This window comes from Erpetoichthys calabaricus, chromosome 9 (genome assembly GCF_900747795.2).
Source record: "Erpetoichthys calabaricus chromosome 9, fErpCal1.3, whole genome shotgun sequence".
NCBI lineage: Eukaryota > Metazoa > Chordata > Cladistia > Polypteriformes > Polypteridae > Erpetoichthys > Erpetoichthys calabaricus.
The window spans coordinates 33,326,160-33,352,022 of NC_041402.2; the positions used below are offsets into that span (position 1 = coordinate 33,326,160).

General features: G+C 39.8%; 1 protein-coding gene across 1 annotated transcript in view; it reads right to left on the minus strand.

The window, feature by feature from the left end:
- Positions 1-25,863, minus strand: part of znf423 (zinc finger protein 423) — a 149,281-nt gene that overhangs the window by 99,854 nt on the left and 23,564 nt on the right. Inside the window, 1 exon segment of the mRNA XM_028809262.2 lies at positions 7,792-7,851. Coding sequence (XP_028665095.2) covers positions 7,792-7,851 — 60 coding nt within the window.

Sequence of the window (25,863 nt, forward strand, 5' to 3'; positions counted from 1 at the left end):
GGGACAATATGCTGAAGTGAATTGAACAAACTGTGCTTTTGGGCAGACATGATCATTGATCAACATTGTTTTTTCTTTGGGACAAGGCAAAAGGGAGGGTGATGTTTTGCTGTGGTGAAACTTCCCTTATCTAACCAGAGCAGAAAAGTAGTCAAAAACAGACAATAATAAGACGGCTTGTTCAGGACACAACTGAAAACATCACTCAGGTCATCAGTTCTACAGTTGGGGCAAAACCCAATGTGCCTGGGCTACAGGAATGGTGGGCAGATGTGCAAACTGTCACTGCATGGGGCATCCCCTAAGGTAAGGCAATGTAAACAGAAGAGTTCACATTATCACAAAGGTTGTTGTTTTAAAGGATAAATTCAGTATTTTCCAAGTTCAAGAATCTTTATTCTCATTGTAACAAATACAACGAAATTAGGTGCAGTCCCTGCGGTGTGAAAATATAAATAAAATATAATTAAAAAAAGGATAAGAAAGGATAAGAAGAAATAAAGTAGAACGCAAACATTCAACATAAGACCTTAATTTCACATGAACACTATTGCACAAGATGTCATCTATTGCACTGCTGCGTTGGAGGTGATTAGGTGGCAATTCAGTGCCCTAATAGCAACAGGGTAGAAACTCTTATTCAGTCTATTAGTCTTTGTTTTGATGCTCCTATGTCTTTTGCCTGATAGCAACAGTTGGAACATGTCATGAGCGGGGTGTGAGGAGTCTTTTAAGATGTTTTCTGCTTTCCTGAGGCAGCGAGAGCTGTGCAGTTCATCCAGAGAGGGTAAAGAGCAGCCGATGATCTGCTGGGCAGTCTTTACGATCCGCTGAAGTGTTTTCCTCTGCACTATTGTACAGCTGGAAAACCACACGCAGAGGCAGTAGCACAGGATACTCTTCACTAACATAGTATATAAGCATTTGTCACATGAAACTGTGTTCTAAAGTTATATGTTTTCTATAATATATATATTTTTTTTAATCTTACCCTTGTGACACTTTGCAATATAGGCTAATAAGGCATTTACACCGAAAAATAAAAGCCTAAAAACTTACTGGTGAAGCAGCAAAACTTTCGACATAAGAAAACATATCTTCTGGGTTTCCAACACAAAGGGATCTGGAAATAATCATTTTATCGCAGATTCCTGGTACAGTTTTTCTCGTGGTAAAGATACATTTTCTACTAACTTGTGTGAGTTCTCACATAAATAAGGAAGTAAATCAAAATAAAACCAACCCTGTGGCACAAATGGTTTACTATGATTTGGTCTTTTAAGAGGAAATCACGCCCCTGGGGGTGAAAGACTGACGTGCACAGCTGGTGTGCTTGAAAAAATATGGCAGAATCTCATAATATTGTTTTGTTTTTTTTTTTGCTCAAAAATGATATGTAGAAACTATTTTACAGTGCGTGTATAATCACAAGGTGCGGAACAATACTTGACAACTGTCTTGGACATACTTTTCCAAGGTTTTCAACTCTTACTTATAAGGCAGGCAGTGTGGCGCAGTGGTTAAGGTTTTGGACTTCAAACCCTGAGGTTGTGGATTCAAATTCACTGACACCATGTGACCCTGAACAAGTCAATTCACCTACTTGTGCTCCAACTGGAAAAACAAAAAAAATGTAACCAAGTGTATCTCAAATGTTGTAAGTCACTTTGGATAGAGGTGTTGGCCAAATAAATCTAAATGTTTTTTCCGGTGAATTCCCCCATGCCCCCTTAGCCTCCATTCTAAAGCACCAGTGAGGACAAGATATTTTTTAAAATTGATAGAAAAACTTAACTTTAGAAAACAATTACATGCAGCAAATGCATAAATAACATTTTGTGAAGAAATAACTTTAAATATTCTAAATTTATGTTAGGACTCTCTGAATTCAAGGATAACAGCCCAGTTATAATACAAAAAGAATCCACTATGAGACGTACTCCTATCCATACCCATAGTCACCTGACACCAAGTCAGTTTAGAATTGCCAGTCCACTGAAAGTCTTGGAATGACACTTTTCCAACACTGTTCAGGTAACATCCAAATGGGCATTACTGATTAATGAACAGTCTACACTGCTGGCACATCATCTCAGCTTGCTCAAATGAAAGAATCGTAACTTAAACTACCATAGCATGGTGGGTCAAGAATCTGTTACTTTACTTAAAATTAAATAAATAAATAAATTCACCTGATGAGGAACAAATTCTTTAGAACTTAGCAGACATTCCTGAAAATTGTTGTCAAATTACTGAACATGCTGACCCATTTCTGGCAATTACCAAACTTTCACTTCAGTGACTGAAAACTTCCTTTTAAGTTGTCTTCTTTCTTTTGTGGCTCCTTGGGGGGAGTATAGAAGGGGACATCTGACTTTTTCTTTTAATAAAATGTGGTATTGTAAACCTTATCTGGCACATAATGAAGTTTAAAAAAATTAAGAAATGACTTTATTATCATAAATTAGAATTGTCAGTCCACCATAGACTAGTCTGCATTACTACCTGGAATGCCACTATACCACCCATATGCTGTATTCCTGCATTTTAGGGGGGCTTCACCCCCTGTTCACTTTGCTCTCCAACCCCCCGGCCTGCAATATGCGCCAGCCACTTCTCTACTCTGTCACTCGCATATGCAGATCTCACTTTCACCAAACAATAAATCTTTTAATTCTCGTGGATACGCCTCTTTATTGGGAAGAAACACTACTTTTCCCTGATGGAAACACGAATTAGATGATCTACAAGTCTCCGACTTAAAGTTTAAAGCCAAACAATAATTACATACTTCTGTCATATCACCTATGTCCAGAAATTCTATCTCTGTTCTGTTATTTCACCGAGTAATAATTCCGTTTGTTTGCGCTAATGCGATCTTTACTATCAGTTTTTTGAGTCTTTTAAATTTTAGTACTTTCATAATCGCTAACCTGTTCTGCATGTGTATCGCACCAACGTTTTTGAACCTCTTTACAACGTTCTACTTTGTCTTCTACTCTTTGTCTTTTATTTCCGACCCCACCTGGAGCTGAGAGTGCAGGGACCGTGTCTGACGATAGCATTCATATGAATGAGAAGTGACTAGACTGTCGGCGTGGTTGTAAATGTTTGAGATGAGGGCGGGACTTGTCAAAATCTCTTGGCAAAAAGTCTCGTCTCGCGGGATTTCCTTTTATAATAGAGAAATATAAACCTACCTATATTAGGTAATGTATAATAAGCAGCACAGTGGCTCTATCCTACCTCACATCTTGGTGAGACCGGTCTCAGATTCCAGCCTACTCACTCTGCCTGCATGGAGTCTTCAGGTTCCTGTCATGTCTGCATAATCAAGTTTCCTTGATCACATTAAAGACATGCACATTAAATTGACTGGTGACTCAACACTGACATGGTCTGAGTGTGGCATGACTGATTAATGTGGTAGAGTGGGGTTCAATCCAGAATTCCATTCTGGCTTGCACTCATTGATGCCAACATACCAAAACTTTGAGGTGACATGATTGGTTCAGAAAACAGATGGATGTACAGTATGTGTGTTCAGTAACTGCATATATATTTTATGCTAAACCATTTTTCAGAAAATCTGTCCATCTTCCAAACCTGCTTACTCAGAGCAGGGTCACGGGGAAGCTGGAGTATATCCCATCAAGCGTGGAATTACAAAAATGAAGCTGACAAATTCTTTGGTTGAATAAATGCATTTTTCTACTGAGTACCAGTGTTAGTTCTTAGACCTCTGACAATGACAATAATAATAATAATACATTTTATTTATATAGCACCTTTCCCATGCTCATCCCTCTAGGTGGACATGCTTTATTGTAATAATACAAATAAGAGGGCTTCAGGCAACAGGGTGACTATGCTTGACTTTAATAGATGCATGCCCAATTTTTCCATTTAAGACTGTAGTATGTGCACTCTGGGCCAGTCCATTTAGAGCATTGCTGCAGGTCTATTTGGCTATAAAAAGTGTCAAATAGCTGCACCTTAGTATATCTTTAAAAAAGACAGAAAGAGAGAGGAAGAGAAGGAAAACTTTCCACCCACTTCAATCCCTGGGGTCTTTGTTTGAAAATACAAAACTGGCAAGGGAGCAATATTCTTCTCTGTGCATCTAAGCTTCCCCTTCGGGGCTGTGGCACCCACGTCTTCAGGCTGTACCCAAAAGACTAAGAGAAAAACAAAGGGTCCACAGTGTAAGCTGGAAAAATCCCATCTCCTGCGTCTTTCGTTTTTCTCACTACCACCCCTTCACGCACTCACACTGTTTTCCTATTAGTGCCAGAGGGAAATTAAAAATATATTACTTGCCTCAGGGGATTGGGGGGCAAGCAAGCGAGAACAAGAGGGTGTGAATGTTTGCTTCATAAAAAAACCTTACAAAAGTTTCAAACTCAAATCAACAACACACAACAGAGACAGCAGAACGCAGGTTAAGCCTTCAGGCTATACACATTCTAGGCTGACATTTGACCCAGGGTTCAATAAAGAGAGTGGTGATGGACACATAGGCCACCTCACAGTCATGACTGAAGATGCTGCCTGAACACCACAGAACAAGGAGGAGAAATGGTTTTTGAGATGGGCCTAAGACAGCGCAGCATACAAAGATTGGAGAGTACCAGGTCCTAAACAGCGTATACTGTCTAGGGGAGCACCAAACAACACAGTAAATCAGGCTGAGTCCCAAAGCAATGCTCAGTAAAGACAACCTAGATGGCCTACAGGAGGAAAAAATAAATAAAAATCAGGGTGAGAGGCAGGCCTTTGTCAAATAACAAAAGAGAAAAACGGGGCACACTTCAACACATAATAAATCACTGTCAGACTAGGAGAAATCTGATGATTAGGACAGGCGCCACAGTAAACACCCCGAACAAGTTGTTGGACACAACACTGAGAGGCACCATGCAACACGAAACACTGAGAGAGGCCCCAGAGACCCTGAGCATAGGGAGACAGGGTGACTCCCAAAACAGTGCAATAATGAGCAACAGAACCCAAGACCCTGCTTTGAAGGACGAGGAAAGCCTTCAGTCACTGCAGAGACTCGCTCAGGGTGGTACAATGAGTCAGCAGTGGGGACTAAGCTGACACCCTTTTGTTTTTCGCTCTGCTAAAGAGCAATACTATTTATTTGTTTCTTGATTGTTTACATGGAATTTACTATTCAGAAGTGGATCTTTTACCAGATGAGCAACAGCCAGGGCTACTACTACTCACACTGTACTTGGTGCCCACTGTAAACTGTACCAAGCCTAACGGACCACTGCTTAAAACAACATCTGTTGTGTGCTGCAATCAAAGCTGCTTCAGGTAGGCCTGATCTCTACCAACAAGGAACAGGCTTACCTGGAAGAAGTGGAGAGTCTGTTATATTGGAGTCAGGACAACAGTCTTGTCCTGAATCTCAGAAAGGCAAAAGAGTTGATTGTCGACTTTAAGAGAAAACAGTAGAGACCCTACCACCCCACAAATCCCCCCACCCCCACAAGCCCCCAGTATTAAGAGTACTCTAGTGAAAAGGTTGGGCGGTTTCAGATAACTATGTGTCACCATCACAAAGGCCCTGACCTAGTCCAAGCACAATGACACCTTGGTGAAGATGGCACAACCACTTCTCTGCCACCTCAGGGACTTTAGGCTGCCCTCCAAGATACTAAAGGGCTTCTCCAGATCTATAATTGAAAGTACCCTGACAGAAAGTATTACCACCTAATCTGAAAACAGTACACTGTAGGATCCTAAGGCTCTGCAGAAAGTGGTTCTGGTCAGCTGAATGCATCACTAGGTGTACACTCTGAAAGATATCTATATTAAGTGAAATTGGACCTGGGCAAAGACAATCCCAATACTGGCCTCTTCTCTATGCTGCGGTCAGGGAAACTACTGCTGCCTGAAGACCAGTGCAGAGTGACTGAGGAGAAGCTTCTCTCCGCACTCTGTCCGCATCCTAAATGAGGACAGTGCCTAGAGCTACATGAGGCCCTATGGTTAATTATCTTAAATTATTTATTAATTTATACTATGATTGTACATATTGATTTTTATTGATATTTACAAAGTCTTATTTATTGTTTATTTCTTTTATTTTCTTCTTATTACGCATACTCTTGGAGTTAGCAACTAAGCTTTTCACTACATATTGTACTGTGTGTATAATTGTATGTGACAAATAAAATTTGATTTGAAATAGACCAGGAGGATATGCCTTCACAGACCATCACTGACCCACCACCAAACCAGTCATGCTGGATGATGTTGCAGGCTGCATAACATTCACCATGGCATCTCCAAACTCTTTCACATCTGTTACATGTGCTCAATGTGAAGAGAACGGGGTGCCACTAGCAGAGTCACCAATTGTGGTATTCTCTGGCGAATGCCAATCGAGATGCACGGAAGGAGGACAAACAGACTAACCGAGGGTGACCATTGGGCATTTAGGTGCACATGGCTGGTGATGACTACAATCAAGAACAATGACTATACTGTATATGTAGTAGTAACTTTGTTATTGTCTAGTTCTTTCGGTGAAAGAGACACTGTCAAAACCAAATTTCACCGTCAAAACAAAACAGGATGAGGAAGAGAATGGGGTGATGCGTGGTGCTGTCGTTTGATATTCAGGACGTTTGGTCACCCTAGTACACCTTCTTTTAGTAGTGGAAGTGCTTACAGCTTACTGATGTGGAAGCAGCTATGAAGAGAATGTGGCATAGTTGTGTTTCTAAGGCAAAGTAGCTCCAGTATTTCAAAATGTGTTTAATTTCAAATAGCTAACTGCAAAACCAACAAAAACATCTGCCAAATGATCAAGTGAGTTGTGGACTTCTACATTTCATCACCAAGTTCTCTTATGATTACTTCCATCACAGAAACTTTAGCACAACTAACATGTGGCTACTGTGACTTTTTATTTTCTGCCTTTGTTCACAAGCAAACAGAGCCAGTACATTTCTGGGAATTAGATTAGGCCTTGACCTGAAAAGTCACTCTATCAAAATTTTTGGGATGCTTAAATTTGTTTTTTTAACACATACCCTTGGTAAACTCCCTCGACAGCATACATGGGTTAAAAGAGTAATTGTGTGAGCCTGAGTGAGTCAATTGTAGTGATATTGAAATCACTACAATTTCTAATTTCTTCAGTTCAATACACATGTTAATCCAACAAAACAAATAGTAATGGGTTGTTGCTATACTAAACAGAAACAGGACCGTGAACAGAACAGAGAAAAGAGACACCCATCAGGATGCAGACTTGAACCCTAAACATAGCAGGATGAAATAACACAAATCAAAGACTTAGATCTGTCCATCACCAGCAACATTTTGTGTGTCTTTGAAAATCCTGGTGTGGCACTGACCAGCAGGGCAGCCCACAGCTAGCACCGAATAAAAAATGTTAGGACCCCATAGTCCTTTGAACTAAAGATGACATGGGCTCAGCCCACTGGGGGGCTGCTCCATGTGAACCTGAAGCAGTCCTTCATTCTAAGGAGCACAGGCCTGCAAACAATCATTTTTCTATGATGCTTCAAAGGGGGCCTTGTCTGACCTCAGGGTCCTCTACCTCCCTAGGGCTGCAGAAAACATTAACTGCCTTTTGCACTGGGTTTTACTGGCCATATGGAATTAATACTAAGAATGGTTATTTGGGAGACTCTCAAGGGTGTATTTTTTTAACTTGAAGGAGTGGGAAGAGGAAGAGGAATGTGACACTCTGAGTTCTAGCTTTTGGAATAAGGCAGTCTCATTGGCAACCAGTTAATAGCATACCTGTCTGAGCTGCTGCAGGGTCCCAGTTCAAAGAAAACTCAGACGACGCTCCTTCTTCCACTGAAATAAAAAGAAAAAAAGTTACACAGTTAGAAGTGGAGGACAACAGCCTGCTATGTCAAAGAAGCTTGAAAAGAAGACACATCTATGCACAATCAAGCATAAAACATCAGCATATGCAGCCATGAAATGGTAAAGTGCCTGACTGACAGCCAGCAGTGGTCAGTGACAGAGTCGTTTAACTGATAACTATTATTCATGCTTATTTTTTAATTCTTTTTGTTGCTTCTAATATATTACTTTTAATGTGTTTTCAGCAATTAGGTAAGTTTGATTTGGTTAATGACAAAATGACATAACAACGGTCAATGGAAATCAAAATCAGAAACCCATTAAGGGATGAACTCAACATCACACTGAAAATCAAAGTGAAAAATTGAAATCACAGGCTGATCCATCTTGTGTGAATATCATCACGGCAGCTCATAATGTGACTCAGTAGTATGTATGGCCCCAATGTGCCTGTATGCACTCCCGACAATGTCTTGCTTGGCATGCTCCTGATGAGTCGGCCAATGGTGTCCTGGGGAATCTCTTCCCAGACATGGATCAAGGCATCAGTAAGCTCCTGGGCAGTCTGTAGTGTTACTTGGTGGTGTTGGATGCACCAATACATAATATCCCAGAGGTTCTCAATTGGATTCAGGTTTGTGAAACATGCAGGTTAAATCAATGGCATCAAAGCCTTCATCATCCAGGAACTGCCTACACACTCTCCACATGAGGCAGGGCATTGTCCTGCACTGGTAGAAACCCACGGCCCATTGCACCAGCCTGAGGTCTGACAATGGCTCTGAGGATTTCATCCTGGGTATCTAACAGCAGTCAGTGTACCATTGCTTAACATGTGGAGGTTTGTGCAACCCCCCCCCCCCCCAAGGAAATGTCTCCCCAGACCATCAATGACCCAACGCCAAACTGGCCATTCTGGATGATGCTGCAGGCTGCATAACATTCATCACTGCGTCCCCAGACTCTTTCATGTCTGTCACATGCGCTCAGTGTGAATCTGCTCTCCTCTGTTAAGAGCACAGGGCACCAATGGAAGTGCTGCCAATTGTGGTATTCACTGGCGAATGCCAATCGAGCTGCACAGTGATGGGCTGTGAGCAAATGTCCCACTAGAGGACGTCAGGCCCTCATGGAATCTGTTTCTGACACTTTGGTCAGAAACATGCACACCAATAGCCAGCTGAAAGTCATTTTGTAGGGCTCTGGCAGTGCTCCTCCTGTTCCTCCTCGCACAAAGGAGCAGATACTGGTCCCACTGCTGGGATAATGTCCTTCTACGGCCCTATCCAGCTCTGCTCGTGTTAACGGCCCATCTCCTGGTATGTCCTCCAATGCGCTTGAGACTGTGGTGAGAAACACAGTGAATCTTCTTGCAACAGCACATAAGGATGTGCCATCCTGGAGGAGCTGGACTACCTGTGCATCCTGAGTCAGCTGCAGGTACTGCCTAATGCTACCAGTAATGACAAAGACACCAGCAAAACACAAAACTAAGTGATGGTTAAGTGTCCCCTTAATTTTTATAAGCAGCAAGTATACTGTGTATATATATGTATATCTATACTTATAAAAGGCAAAGCCCTCACTGACTCATCACTAACTCTCCCACTTTCCATAGAGCTGAGAAGCTGAAATTTTGCATGCTCATTCCTTGCAGTGTACTTATAAAAGTTAGGTATGTTTCATGTCCTATTGCAACACCCAAGGGGGAGAAACAGGTGTACCCCCTAAACTGTATATATAGATAGGGGAAACCCCTCCTCACTATTTCTGCGACTTCCAATATACATAGGAAGCCCAAATTTCCCATGCTCATCCTTTACACTGTACTTACAAATGTTAAATATGTTTCATTTTGCGCTGTGCCCCATAACAAACTTTTGAAAAGAACGTCTTCTTTTTGGCGGTTCTCACCATTATGCCATAATGAACTTTTGGAACTGACCTCTCCTTTTGGCAGTTTCATTCCTTATTTCTGTTAACAGAGGATTTATTTTACGGCAGAAACACACAAGGACCGGCCCCGGTCCCCCTTCCTTTTTCCACACGGCCTCTGTCCGCGCACCTACCACGTGGTTGGCTCCCTGCCTATATACATTAATGACATCCCGCGCTTATGTGCCTCCTCACTCGCTTCCTTACTTTCCTCAGCTGTTCGTTGCACTCACTGCTCCCTTCTTCTTTACTCCACCGCTTCAAGCCTGTTATTGTTCACCTTGCTTCACGTCTTCCTGCTGGTGACTCCTGCCTTTTCATTGAGTTTCTTCATACTCTTAATCCTCCAGGCATGCATTCGCATTTTCTACTTTTGAAGGTTGGTGCACCAATTAGGTTACTACGAAACTTACAACCACCACAACTTTGTAACAGCACCAGGCTTCAGATCAAACCTCTGCACAAGAACCTCATTAAGGCAACTGTCTTCACTGGAACTGGCACAGGGAAGACTGTATTTATTCCTCGCATCCCTCTCATACCCTCTGACCTACGATTCCAATTTCCAGTAAGGGACTGCTTCAATATGACAATAAATAAGTCACAGGGCTAGACTCTAAAAAAAGGTTGGCATTGACTTGACACAAGATTGCTTCTCACATGGCCAACTGTATGTTGCATGCTCAAGAGTAAGCTCAGCAGACAGCTTGGTCATTTTACAGCCTGAGGGCAGAACTGCAAACGTCATTTACAAAGAGATCCTTACATCCTAAAAATGTGCATTTCTCATACACAACATTTACAATCACAAATTAAACTCTTTACAATCATCAAATTCACTCTCAATACTAAAATAAGCCTACGACAATTACATTGACAATTATGTTATGTTACTTTTATAATGTTTCCTTTTCTTTTTCATAACTTCTTTAACACACTACTTCTCCTCTGCGAAGCGCAGGTATTTTGCTATTATATATAGATTTATGTTGGAGTTGTCTCCAAGCCAGAGGTTTTCATAGTTCCTCTCCCTTGTGAGGTGTTTTTTTGTATTTTCTTAGAAAATATTAAAGATGTAAATTTCAACTTTTAAAGCAAGGCCCCATTTAAGGCCTGTACAGGCCGAAGTCTGCCTGTAGTACTTGGGGCCTGGCTGCCTAGGGTGAGCACATAACTGGTCAGGTTGATGAAGGTTCTGGCTAGGTTTCTGAGCAGTTTAGAGGCTTTATACTATTTTGCATTTTGAGAGCACTCACATTATAACGACCACCAAAACATCATCTTCATGAACCTTTTTTGTCTGCAGCCATGTAGTCACAGGCAGCATTACACTTGCAGTCTTAAGTCACCTGCCATCTTCTGCCAGTGTACTGCCTACTTGCATGAGGATAGCATGGGGAAACTACAAACTTGCAATGGCCTTCTTCAGAATGATAGAATATTAATTGTATAATCGCAGCATATGGTCTTTCCATGGTCACTATGCTCAAAAAAGTAACAAAAAATGGATGAGGCTTCTTTGAAAAGGATCGCCAAAGTGCTCACAAAATACAAAATGTATAAACCTGACCACTTCTCAACTCCAGTGTTAGGAAAGTAATTTGTCAGAGTCAGCCCACAAACACATGATCAAAAAAATCTGGAGAAGTAACAAATTCCCATCTTCCATCAGCTGCCGTGAAAGGACTGCAGTCATGTATATCTGGGACTCTTTGACCGCCCTCTCTAATTTGGATGCCATCCACTCCCATTTTTTTCTGAAGCAGCAACATACATGATGGGACTTTAAAAACCTTGTCATTGGTTACTGCAAGGGTACAGACTGGCGCCTGTGCAACCATAGAGGCTGAAAGTTTTAACCATTTTCTTGCTTCTAATTTAACTTTATCTGTACTCAAAAGCAACTGTAATATCAAATTTGGTATATCCCAATTTTTATTTTTCACACACTGAAATGCAGACATTCCCTAAGCTTTTTTGTTCATCTGTGTTGTTGTTTGTTCAGGACAGGTCCTAAAAAGCAGGTTATTGGCAAAAAAGAAAAAAAAAAAAAAAAGCTTTCCAGGAATCATAGTACACCTGAAAGTGTGACTTTACCCATCACAACTTGTGCCTCAACATCAATATAGGTCAACCATTAAAAGGACAGTTAATCTTTGTGAGCTGCAGGTTCACTTTCACGCTTACCAGGGTCAATACCAATATCCCAAAGCATTATATTAGTTTCTTGGACCAAAAAAATATACTTCGCTCAGCAAAGACACCCATTCGATGTTAAAATTAGAAAGATGATCAACTGTAGTTTTTAATAACTAATTTATGAATGCTTTCCAGAGGCAGTAAAATGAGAAATTATACCTCATTTACTCATGTAAGGCTTATCTATGGCTGATCTTAGCATGCCATGTCCCGTGTTAGCGAATTAAAGGAGTGGATGAATGAGAACTACTTGTCTTTAAATACAGATAAAACAGAGATGTTAATTATTGGAGGGAATGATGCTGATCATAGCAATATTTTGTCATCATTTAACTCAGTTGGAATCCCAATTAATTTTACTGAATCAGCCCACAATCTAGGAGTTATCTTTGACTCTAGCATGTCATTTAAAGCGCATTTTACAAAGTTGTCCAAAACATGTTTCTTCCATCTTAAAAATGTTAGGAAATTAAGGTGCTTTCTAAATAAACAGAATTCTGAGAAATTAATTCATGCATTTATCTCTAGTAGGATTGACTACTGCAATGTGGTGTTCACTGGATGTTCAATCTGTTCTTTATACAGCCTCCAGTTAATCCAAAATGCGGCTGCAAGAATTATTACAAGAACAAGAAAATACGAACACATAACTCCAGTTCTTAAATCCTTACACTGGCTGCCGGTTAAATTTAGGGCAGATTTCAAAATCCTTCTTTTAACATATAAAGCATTAAATGGCCGAGGTCCGGCTTACTTGTCTGAACTTATCATGACTTACAAACCAGAGCGCACATTAAGATCTCAAGATGCTGGTCTGCTTATGGTTCCAAGGATTAATAAAATAACAATGGGAGGTCGAGCTTTTAGTTACAGGGCCCCTAAACTGTGGAATGGTCTGCCTGCTACTATAAGAGATGCCCCTTCAGTCTCAGCTTTTAAATCCCGGTTGAAGACCCACTACTTCAGTTTAGCATATCCTGACTAGAGCTGCTGATTAACTGTACAGACTGAATCTCTGTTGTTAGTCATTAGCACTAAAACATAAGTAACATGATAGTTACAATTGGATACTAACCCTCACCTATTCTGTTTCTCTTCTTGGTACTCAAATGTGGCACTTGGTGCCACGGCCAACCTGCCAAGTTGTTTTGCCTGCCTAAGGTAAAGTCATCCCTGATGGAGGATCGCAGGAATCATGGGAAAGAGGGGTCCTTTCATCGGACTGGTTGGCCCAGCGCTGTTTCAGCCATGGAATGGCCAAATGGGGGAGGCAGCTTGATGGATGAGGTCTCCAGGAGTCTAAAATTATCCAAATCTTATTATGTGATATCATCTACTGTTAAATTCTGCTCCGTACTTCTAAAAAAGTGTTATTTTTTATTTTTTATTGAAGATTTGTTCTGTTCTGTGTATTGTATTGTATTGACCCCCTTCTTTTGACACCCACTACACGCCCAACCTACCTGGAAAGGGGTCTCTCTTTGAACTGCCTTCCCAAGGTTTCTTCCATTTTTCCCTACTAGGTTTTTTTGGGAGTTTTTCCTTGTCTTCTTAGAGAGTCAAGGTTGGGGGGCTGTCAAGGGGCAGGGCCTGTTAAAGCCCATTGCGGCACTTCCTGTGTGATTTTGGGCTATACAAAAATAAACTGTATTGTATTGTATAATAAACATTGAGTTACAAAAAGGGATATAGCCAGGGCTTTTTAGCTTGCACTAATGACAATAAGTTTCAGCAGATGAGACCTGCAGCTGACAGTTCCAAACATTAGAAGTGGATAGCAAGTTATTTACAGATTCATCATTTGTAATTTGACACCAAGTTGGATGATATTTGTGAGAAAAGTGAAAAATAACCAGGAGATGATTACATTTGATTAGTATCTTCCTGAGACAGTAACGAGGACAAAAAAGACAAAAACAAAATGATCAGGCAAAAAAAAAAAAAAAAAAACACGATAAAAACAAAATGAGAATCAGAGTCGAAGGCAATCAAACACTAGAGCCTACTTGTTTGAATGCTATCCATCATTACAAAGGGTTTTAGAGGTTTTAATGAACCAAGGGAGAAGGTATGATGGAACCATCACGTCCTGTAATGTAACCGATGAGACCTTCGCGGTCACAAATCCTACCCTAGGTCATCTCACTCCTTGATTTGTCAGCTTTCCTGGAAGAAAACCACAATCCAAAAGAATGAGGACTTGCTTTCCATAGTGCTTGTTGTGTTGCCTTCTGGTGTGCATCTAAATTAAGTTTTGCATAGTTTGAAAGCCTACGCACATGTGCAAACAGCAAATAATTTAGTGGTCCCTACAGTTTTGCAATAAATCTCATGGACAGCGGCATTACCATCCCCTCAAGGATATTTCCACTGATGTGAGTATGCCAAGTATAGACAAACAGCTACCTCATATGCCTTTTCTGTCATTTTAGTGTGGGTGGAGATACTTTCATAAACAATGTTAAAATGCTGGTGTGAACGGACATTGTTTTCATTTATAAACACCATTTTTAAATGAAAATGTAGTACAGTGGATGTGCCCTTAGTTAAATGTTTTGAAAGCTGGAGCATTTTTCATCTTTGTTTATTTACTTTATTAAAACAGAGATATCACATTTTGTTTATTTGTTTAAATAATTTTGCAACGGGTCACATTAATACTGTAAATAACAGCAATAACGGAATGCAATTATGTGTGTTAATATACTACATTAAATGCAAAATTTTAATAGCACTTTACCCTATCATCATTGATTGATATCCTGTTGTTAGTTGTGGATGATAGAATTAACAATTAGTCATGTATTTCTTAAATATAAATTTTTTGAAAGACATTCCAATAGAGAGTTAAAATATACAGTATGTCTGAGTTCATCTGCACACAAATTTCCTGAAGAAACACATCACTCCCCTGGAGTTTCATTGACTTGAATCAGAGATTTCTTTTTCCTTTAGGAAATGTAATACAGGGAAAAAAAAAAATATATATATATATACTCACACATATATAAACATATAGATGATAGATAGAGAGAGAAAGAGAGAGAGAAGGCAAGGGGCTACCACAGAGCCTCAAACCCCAAACACGAACAGACAAAACAGTCCCGGTTTCAAAGAGATGTGATGCAGCCAGTTTGAAGGAGTTCTAGGTTATCAGAAAGCCAGGAAGGTCCTCCCCCGGTAGTGTCCTCTATCTTCCACCAGGCGCCCCTACAGGGATGCACATCTGGACTCGAATTGCCATGTAGACCTGCGGGTGTCCAAGCTGGGACTGTATATGAGGGACACTGCCACCTGTTATAGTGGGAGATGAACTGCTCCCTGCTGTCCTCTCTTTTAAATAATCTCAATGTCAGTTTGAAAGAAACAAATGAGTAATTAAAGTCTCACAGAATGTTCCTTTGTTTTTAAGACACAGAACTTTGGAAATCTCCCAATGCTTTTAAATGTGAGTTTTTCAAATATCTCAAAGGAAACTCCGCTTTCTCAACAAATGTCCTTAAAAATAAGTTTACCAAAATTGCAATGACATCAATCCACTGGAATCAGCATTCCTTTATGTGGATAGATGGACAAACAGACATGATGAAGACAATGCAAAAGCACCTACAAACAAAAAATAACCGTAACACAAAAATCCACCAGGAATCACTTAAAATGAAATCTGAAGAGCAGGGGTGTTTGGAATGAAAATTCTTGTGGGGCCACATAGACCTGGGAAAGAGAAGCTGTTACAAGGAGTGGAGATATCCTGAGGAGCTGTCCATGAAAGGAGCTTATGCAGAGGGCATGCATGTGTGACATATATATATATAGAGAGAGAGAAAGGAGAGACTGGCAAGCACTTAAACAAGCACCACCTATGATGCCTCCTCCTTTGCTTAAATCCACTGCCCTGGAAAGATGAATCTCGGGAAGGTCTCTGCCTTGGATCACCTCACAGAGTTAGGCTAAGTAAGGCAGATGGTGTTGCCTTTGACCCCAAATAAGCTGCGTGAGACAGAGCCAAAAGCATGAGTGGGTAGCAGTCAATGCGGCAGGGAAAAGATCATAGGGGAGTCATTCAAGAATGCAGCAGTGTCAGCAATGTTGAAGGGTAGTAGAGGAAGGAGAAGGTCTTCAGTAAACCTTACATGAAGGAGTGAGGGAGAGACACTGTGTTTCACAATATATTAGGCTACCAGCACCAATTATAATAAAATGTCAAGCCATTAATTGCAGAAACAAACCAAAATAACACACAAAATAAAGATCAACAAAAAAACGCAACCAAAGGGACTGAACTGAAAAGTTCAAGCTGCCCATGCACACATCTGAGCAAATGCTGCATTCCTGTGCTACTGGAATAATCAGAGCACTAAACTTCCCCCTTTAGTGCATTCACATGAATTTTTGGCCTGAGCACTTGGAGTTGATTTGTTACTTGGTCTGCAAAAAAAGCAATTAAATGTAAACTGTATATTTTTCTTAAAAATAAAGAGCAAATAAAATATATTAAATGCTTACCCCTTTGCTCCAAATGCAATTCCACTAGAAAAATGGAATTTCTATCTAGCCAGGTTTTAGTTTTTATTTTATACAATTGACTAAGGTGAAAGGCCAGTATTATGTCACAACTTGGAGAAATCGGCTGGCTTTGATTTCTCTGAATTGTCCAACTTGTAGCTCCGGCTTCGAATTCATATTTTCTCTTTGTCTGATAACAAGCAAACACAGTATCGGGTCTACCAAGAACATTGTAGGGTTCAAGATCCTGCCCAAACAACCTGGGAAACAGGCTAGCGCAAAGAAAATTTCACATACTCCAAAATTAAATGAAATAAAGAAATCACATTGACTGCATCATGGAAAATTGGAAAAAGCTGATTCAGACACTTAAGTTGAATTTGCTGTAAATGTTTTAACCATACTGTACATTACATTGAGGTCATCTTGTCATTTATTTGATTTTTGCAGAACAGCACCATCTACAGGGGACGAAGGGAAGTGCCTCACCTGCCCTTATTGCAGAGACGCCACTGCTAATGAGTCCATCACAGGACTGATGACAGATTTTGAAAAACTGCTTGTTGTATTCCGTGAATAATCTTAAATTAGTTTCATACAGAAACAAATCACAAATTTTGCGCAATGACTTTAACCAATTGGCCAATTAGAGCCATTTTATTAATTCAAGATGTCATCTTAGAAATTGCTGGCGGTGATGGGACGCAGTGATGAACATAACATATGTTAAAAAGTACAAAAACTGGATACTCAAGTGCTAAGGCTTTGTTTAACGCGAAAGTTGCTGATTTCAGTGTTCACACCATTGCTTAAAAAAAGACTAGACTAACAGTGTTTTTCACAGAAAACACTACACACACCATAATAAACATTGATTCAATCTTTTTTGGAGTTTGGCATACAGAGCCTATCTAGGCAGCACTGTGACCCATTCTATAGCAGGGCACTTACACAAACCCTTTAATAATAACCGGCAAATTTTAAGTCACCATTCAAACAATCTGCGCATTGTGATAAGCCTAAAGTGAAATCGGTATCTCACAAGGGCAGAAAGATAAGGGACCAGGAGAAACATGGGAGTTGGGAAATAAAAAATAAGCTCTTAACCAGAAAAGCCAATCAAACAGAAAGTGTCAAAACCAAAACAAAGTCCTAATTCGCAGTCAAAGTACTGAAATACTAAGTGATGACCAAAACAATAAACACAAGTGCTTAGTTTTTAGTTCATATTCAGATAATCCAATAATTCAAGGGGCTCAACTTTATTCCCATGGATCTGTGACATTAGGCGTAACATCACCCCAAATGTCACTATATAGCAACTCCTTAGAAACAAATAAAATAGTGATGTGGACAGAATTTTAAGATGGTGTCATAGGAAGAGGCAAATATTTTTCATGACCTTAAAATCTAAGAATAACCAAAATTAACTCTGGACCCCCGCCCCTCGCCTAAAAAAATCTTAATTAGTAAAGACAGAAAAACAAGCAACTTTGTAAGCATAAAAAAAATGAAAAAAAAAAATCAAAACACATTGTTAGTATGTGGAAGAAAGTCAAGAGTCTCAATGTGGAATTAGCATGCTGGCCAAGCCACAATTTAAAGCCATGACTCTGGCATGAGACGACAGCATTAACTACTGCGTCACCGAGACATTCAAATATGATACTTTTTTCTATATTTTACTTACCCCATGTGGTTTATAGCGATGACCAAGAAAAATATTTAATATTGTTTTCTTGGAGGATGGCGATAAAGTTTCTGATAGGATAAGGGCCTATGGTGACCAACATTGGACCACAACAAACAATACCAAAATGCTGATGAAAATATGTCATGTTACACCTGCGACAAAATACAAAGGGCAAGTCATCCAATCGCATGTTCACTTCACACCAAATTTATGCATTTTTTGCTATATTATGGCTAAATAAATACTTGTGGAAAATAAGAGCAAGACACACAGAAGAAATACATTCTCATGGGATTGAGCTTTTGAACTGAAGACCTGCCTCTGCCCCTCATTTATTGGTCAAGAGTCCTGGAATGGACAAAGTGGGCACTGACAAGGGATGACTGAATAAAGAAATGGATAGCACTGCACAGCTGAAATAACATTTTGGATTGCAGTTCCATTCTAGGGTTAGATGATATCTTTGAAGATTTGGTGTTTGGGCTCCACTTAATTCCCATGCCCTAAAGAAATGTTGTTACATGGAGTGGCAACTCTGTCAAAAGTGTGAATGTGTATGTGAGAACACCCAGCAATGGACTAGCATTCTGCCCAGAGCAGGTTTTCACCTTGTGATCCACTGCTGCCAGGCGCAGGTCCAGTGCCTTATTATCCAGTAGCAGGTGAATGGAGGACTAAGTAATCAGCTAACCATAAGGAAAAATGGCACCATACTCTCCTTGTGTCTTTAAAGTTGTGTTCATGGTAATGTTTCCACTTTTCTGAATAGTCCTATTATTTTTTTCATATAGCACTTTCAGAGTTTTTACAATGTAAGGAGCTATACATCTAATGAGTGACTAACTGACTGATGTCAACCTACTATCTATTTCTCTTCAACAAGTGAGCTAACATACAGTTTGTTAATTAGAATTGTGCAGTGTTGCAATGCACATTCTTCATACTGTGTTCCCACAGGTCTCTCTGTACTACCAGACTACAGTTGTTGGTTCCTAATTTTAACCTACTGATTATCCAGATTTATAACCCATTAAAGCAAGTTCCATTCTATAAGAAAAGAAGATTTCAACGATTTTATCTCACATTTAAACTCTGGTCTTTTCCCCCTTTAAACACTGTGTATGATTTAAATATCCAATATCACTAAAAAGTAAGGCTGGAACTCAACAAGAATTAATAAGTAAAAAGAAAGTTCCCGGGAATAAGACAGCACGGTGGGTGCTGCTTGTCAAATAATGTACATCACAAATTCCTTTCAAGTGCTGTATATTCTCCACAGAATAATTTTATTTTGGTTTTGTGACACACCAAATGAAGAGTCAGTCAAACAGAATCAAAGGCTTTCTACTGACCCCAGATCAACAGGCCAGTCATCAGATGACAGAGTCACTGATCCTTCAAGACATAAAAATAATTTGAAGCCTATGTGAAGAAGCCCACTTAAAGTGGCTGATGCTTCAAAAAAAAAAAAAAAAAGAAAAAGAAAGAAATGAAACCTGAATAAAAATAAAATCTCTTCAACCAAAACAAAAAGGGACATCATGTGTCTCGAAGGGCTGCTGCACCTTAAAGGTGTGGACTGGAGAAGTGGAAGCAGATGTTCACAAAGCAGAATTCAGGAGAGGGTGGGGATTTGCAGGAAGAGAGTCCCAGGAGAGGAAGTAGACCTCACACAGAGGCTGGCCAAGTCAACTACTGCAGCTCATCTCAGCTTCCACAGCTGCCAGAGCACTACGCATCCAATGGGAACGCAGGCAACGTGCTCAAGTGCGGCATTCCACTTATTCAAAAGAGCCTTTTGTGCCAAAACTGTGGGCCTATCATTTAAAGATAAAATTAAACTAAATAAGCAGGCATCGGCGTCCTACTAAAGTTTTTGATAGCAAAGCACAAAGACACATGTTTAAAACCCACAACTGACCATCCTGAGTGCTTACATTGCAGAAATATTGTAACAACTATAGCGTATATGCGATGCAGCTTGGACTCGGGTTCACTATGGCAAGACACTATATGATATTTATCTGATAATAGTGGCCCAGTGGATAAAGCATTTAAGACTGTAAAGGATTAGACTGAAATTTCAATCCCCACCACAGATACAACAAATGACCCTACACTAGCCTCACGACCTGCTAGTCCTCTTTAAGGAAACAGTTATTCAAAGGCACCCTGAGATGGTGTTCACTGTGGACAGGCACTATATAATAATTTTCTAATAACAAAACTAAATTAGTAAAAATAATATGAGTACAATAAAAAAAATATTTTGCCCTAAGAAGAAATAATGTGAAATGTCATCTAAACAGTTGCAGTGCTTTACAAATGCAAGCCCAGCTAAGTGAGGCAACTGGTGAAGTAGAAGCAGCTGCTTGTTTGAAGGTGTTCGTAGTCCTGAAAATGTAACAAAAAAAAAAATCAAAATGAAACTGAAGGGAAACAATACACCAAACATCCATAAAAAGGCTCCTTCTTTTTAATTATATGTAAATAAATTACACACCACATCAATTTCATGCAAGGGTTTAAGTCCGTCCACATAATTTCTTTCACTGTGCTATTAATTCATCCATCCATCCATCTTCCAACCCGCTATATCCTAACACAGGGTCACGAGGGTCTGCTGGAGCCAATCCCAGCCAACACAGCGGGCGCAAGGCAGGAACTAATCCCAGGCAGGGCGCCAACCCACCGCAGGACACACACACACACACACTAGGGACAATTTAGGATCGCCAATGCACCTAACCTGCATGTCTTTGGACTGTGGGAGGAAACCCACACAGACACTGGGTGCTATTAATTCCCATCCCAAAATATATTACAGGGTTGAAGAGAATGGTTGATGGGCCTAACTTCTTAACCATTGACAATAAATAAAATCACATGTATCGTGTGGATTACAAATCTAATTTTACTTTTACTGTCTCCTACTATTTTGTGGGGTGCCACTATCAATTTACTCACTCGGGTTCTGCGTCGGGCGGCATGGTGGCGCAGTGGGTAGCGCTGCTGCCTCGCAGTTAGGAGACCTGGGTTCGTTTCCCGTGTCCTCCCTGCATGGAGTTTGCATGTTCTCCCCGTGTCTGTGTGGGTTTCCTCCGGGCACTCCGGTTTCCTCCCACAGTCCAAAGACATGCAGGTTAGGTGGATTGGCGATTCTAAATTGGCCCTAGTATGTGCTTGGTGTGTGTGTGTGTGTTTGTGTGTGTCCTGCGGTGGGTTGGCACCCTGCCCAGAATTGGTTCCTGCCTTGTGTCCTGTGTTGGCTGGGATCGGCTCCAGCAGACCCCCGTGACCCTGTGTTCGGATTCAGCGGGTTGGAAAATGGATGGATGGATGGATGGATGGATGGGTTCTGAGTCTACTTTTTTCATTAAAGAAAATGGAAAACTGAAGACTATCCTGACCATATGGTGTGCACGATGGAATCCACCCTTAGAATGGATTCCTGTCCATTTCAGGCCACATTTCCACACACATACAGTATGTCCCATTCATTAGTTAACTAAAAAGCAGGTCTTTGGGATGTGACGAAAAAGTGTTTCCCGGACAGGAGCTGGTAAGATTTTGTAAATTCCCATCTGTCTCTTTTTGAACTGTCACATTTCCTCATTATCTAAGTCATATCCTTCCTTTGTGTTCAACAACCCAATGATATGAAACTTCATCTCTACCCATACCACTAAGCTTCTTATTCTGCCTCTTTTTCTAAGTTTGAATACTGCAACTCTCTGCTTGAAATGTACTAAATCAACTGCTCCCCACCCTCTCCATCTTACCCAGAAAACTGCTGCCTGACTGGTCTTCTCTGGCAATCCTTCCACCTGCACTGCTATTTTACTTTGTTACCTCATCTTGTTGTAAGGATTCAGTTGATGACACGTCTGTTCCTCACCACCTAAAAATCTGTGATTCCTCCATTTATCCCTTCAGAAAATCTCACTTCTACTTACGTCTAACAAATATCTTTCATGCTTCCAGATGACATAAAAATATATGCTACTTCTCAATTTTTGGCCCTAAACTAGGAAATGGTCATCCAAGGTCATCCAGATTTCTCCCTTTCTACTTCTGTTTTGGCATCTATTGAAAACATATCTTTAAACTGGCTAGGGCTTTCTACCCTTTTGCTCTCCTCTGAATGTCTACAGCATGCTCTGCCCCTCACAACTATCAACAAAATGTGCTTTTATTATGTTTTTTTCTGTCATCAAGTCCTGGGATTAACTGCAACCCTGAGCTTTTTGGGCTCTACACTATCCTTTTGTTCTCTTTAGCTTTTCCTGCCAAACAATACAAAATATTATATGCATATTGTTATTAATAAGTTTCCCACCGACTGTAATTTCACATTACTGATCCAAATCATTCCCGCCACTTCACCATAACAAAATGGTCTGGATTTTTGAATTTCCATATTTGGCTTGGGTAGTCTCTCTATAGCACTGGCAAATGTCAGTTTACTTGTTTGTTCACAAAAGGAAAAACAATCAAAATAAACACATCACAGAGAAAGACAAGCACACATAAAATGTATGATAAAGGCAAAGCTCCCTTTGAAATTTACATAAGCATGGAAATATGTTTATGATTATATAAATGTTTTTCTGGCAAAGCCCAAAAAGTGGATAAAGCTAGCATTACCCAGGTAAAGCTCACATTATCAAGGAGACCTGGGTAAAGCTGGAAGAAAATATGATTTTCTAACTTTATCCAAAAGGTAAACCTAGGACTACCCAAGTAATGTGGTTGATCCAATTTCTGTCTTTACTGTAACATACATACATATTACTGTACATATATAGTATATATACACACACACAAACACACTACACATATTCCTTCCCACCAAACAAATGCACACCAAGTCCACAATAATTCATGCACTTCTGGTCTGGCATTTAAACCTAAGTGAAGTCATCTATTTGAAATGATTTCAACAGAGTGGAGCTGTAGTCCACCATACCTACGACGTCACTCTCAACCTGCCACTTCTAATGCATTGCAATCTTCATTCCAACAGATGCTATATAAATAGACAACCCTATAACATAATAAATTACATTTTCACAGGCAAAACTAATAGGAAATTAAAAAGGCTGGTGGAGATGGAGTACTAATCCCATTGAAGTCCACTGACAATCACATAGAAGCATCTATCTAATGGTTTGACCATGGGGGTCTCAAACTAAGGTCTCGGGAGGCCAGACTGCCCTCTTTATAGCCATTAATGGAATTTGTTTTTGTTTACATGATGTATTCCTGCTCTCATTTTGCTACATTAATGAGAGGAGATTACCAGAATGGATAATGGACTCAAATGAGATTAGCCTGTCCTTTGTCATTCTTTTTTGTTTCCTATATCGTTCTATTTAAATTTTCCTTTATTAATTGATAGTGTCAGTTTGCATGCTGCCTCAATTTTAGGTATATGATTCTCAATAGCAGTGCTAATGTTTGTGCTGCACCATCTGAGGGAATGAAAAATGCAGCACATTTTATTATCGCATGTATTACAAAATACATAACAACAGATGATGCATTACATATATGTACACACACACACACACAAATATACATACAATCATCTAAAGTGTATATTGCCCATTCATTATCTGCAGGGATTTTTCCAATTTACGGTCACAGGATTTAGAGCCTATCGTAGAAGCACTGGGCATGTGTAGGAAATAACTCCTAATGTGGTCCTAGACCATCAAAAGTCAAATTAGATAGATAGATAGATAGATAGATAGATAGATAGATAGATAGATAGATAGATAGATAGATAGATAGATAGATAGATAGATAGATAGATAGATAGATAGATAGATAGATAGATAGATAGATAGATAGATAGACAGACAGACAGACAGACAGACAGACAGACAGACAGACAGACAGACAGACAGACAGACAGACAGACAGACAGACAGACACACACACACACACACACACACACACACACACATATACCTAAACACACACACAGGCACTTGTGGTTCTGGCCTGGTTTGCTTCATTTGCCAATTCATTAGACTGGCTGTGCTTTGCTGACTTTGGCCTACATTTGACATATTGATGTGACATATTAAAGTGACATTTGCAGAAAACAATCATCACTGCACTCAGGGTTCACACCAATAATTACGAACAATATATAGAGGATGAACACACAATCCTCACCAGAGAAAAAGCAAGTGACAGAGATTTACAAGAATAATTTACTGAACTCTTAAACCATATTCTTGGGGCAGCTCAGTATTTATTACAAATGACTGCCAAACACACAGACAGTCTATTAGACATACAGTATACTGAATGGACATGATAGAATCTGCAAGTAAACTGAAGTGGTATCATGAAGATGGCACCCCATCCTGTGGTAGACGAGGCAAGTAGAGGCATGCCATTGCAAAATTCCTTTCCAAATTATGTTTATGAAGCTTTAAAATTTTGGAGACACACAATTCAATCCTTTTTTTTTTTTTTTGAATTACACTCTTTATTGTGCACACACTTATTGTGTGCTGCATGTGGGCATTAAAAGTACAGTTTATTTTGTCTACATTTACTGTATGTTGGCCATGAGCCCCTTTACATTTCATACCTAAGCAAGAAGTAAAAGTCAGGCTTTTAATGTAGAGCTTCCAGCAATATCTAACAAACCAACCATTTTTAAGAAGTGCCAATAAATTTATGCCACACACATCACAACACATGTCACAAATTATATCCCTATGGGAAGTAAGTAAAAATCCAAAACAATTAAGCGAACTTTTCAGCGTTTTGATGAATGAAGGCAGGTCTCCAGCAACAGTTCAGACTAATGCACCAAGAGGGAATTTTGAAAATACATTTATTGCTTCTCTGTTTGGAGAATTTAAACATCTGCACACGAAACACAAAAAAAATTAAGAAGGAGAACTGTCCCCAAGTGAGCCAGGGCCCAGTTCAATTCCTGCTGGAAAGGTGAAGATGCACCGGCACTGGGGTGGGAAAAGGGGGTTGGGGCTTTGGATTCTTGTTTGCCAGGCCATCTATCATCAATGACAGGACAGGGACTAAAGGAACACCCTGTAAACCCAATGAAAAAGTGAAACCCTCCTTAGGAGCCTACACTTTCTATAGATAAATGGAGCTCTCCTCTCTATTTTTAAAACAAAAAAGACAAAGATTGTGAGAACTGGTTATAGATATTCACAGTAAATTGAGATGTACTTCACAAAGATGAAATTACTTTTTTTATATAGTGTCTTCATATAACAAACATTATTACAACAAGGTCCTTTATAAATGCTCATATACTAGCATTCAAAAGTTTAGAATCAATTAGAAATGTTCTTTTTTTTTTTAAACAAACTGATACTTATTTTTTATCAAGGTGCCATCAAATTGATTAAAAATATATCCTGAACATTTATTACTAATATTGCAAACGGCTATTAGTGCTTCAAATGATGGATTTTTGTAATTTATTATTTACATGACTGTTGAGGTCTGATTCCTTATAATGCATTCCCTTAACCCAATGTCACATTACGAGACTTCTAGTCACTGGGTATGTCAGACTTGCTGACCTTAAACATCCCTACCTCGATCATGGCAAACTGCATGACTGAAATTGCTGAGCATGTCAAATTTAGCAACTGCATACTGACTTTCCA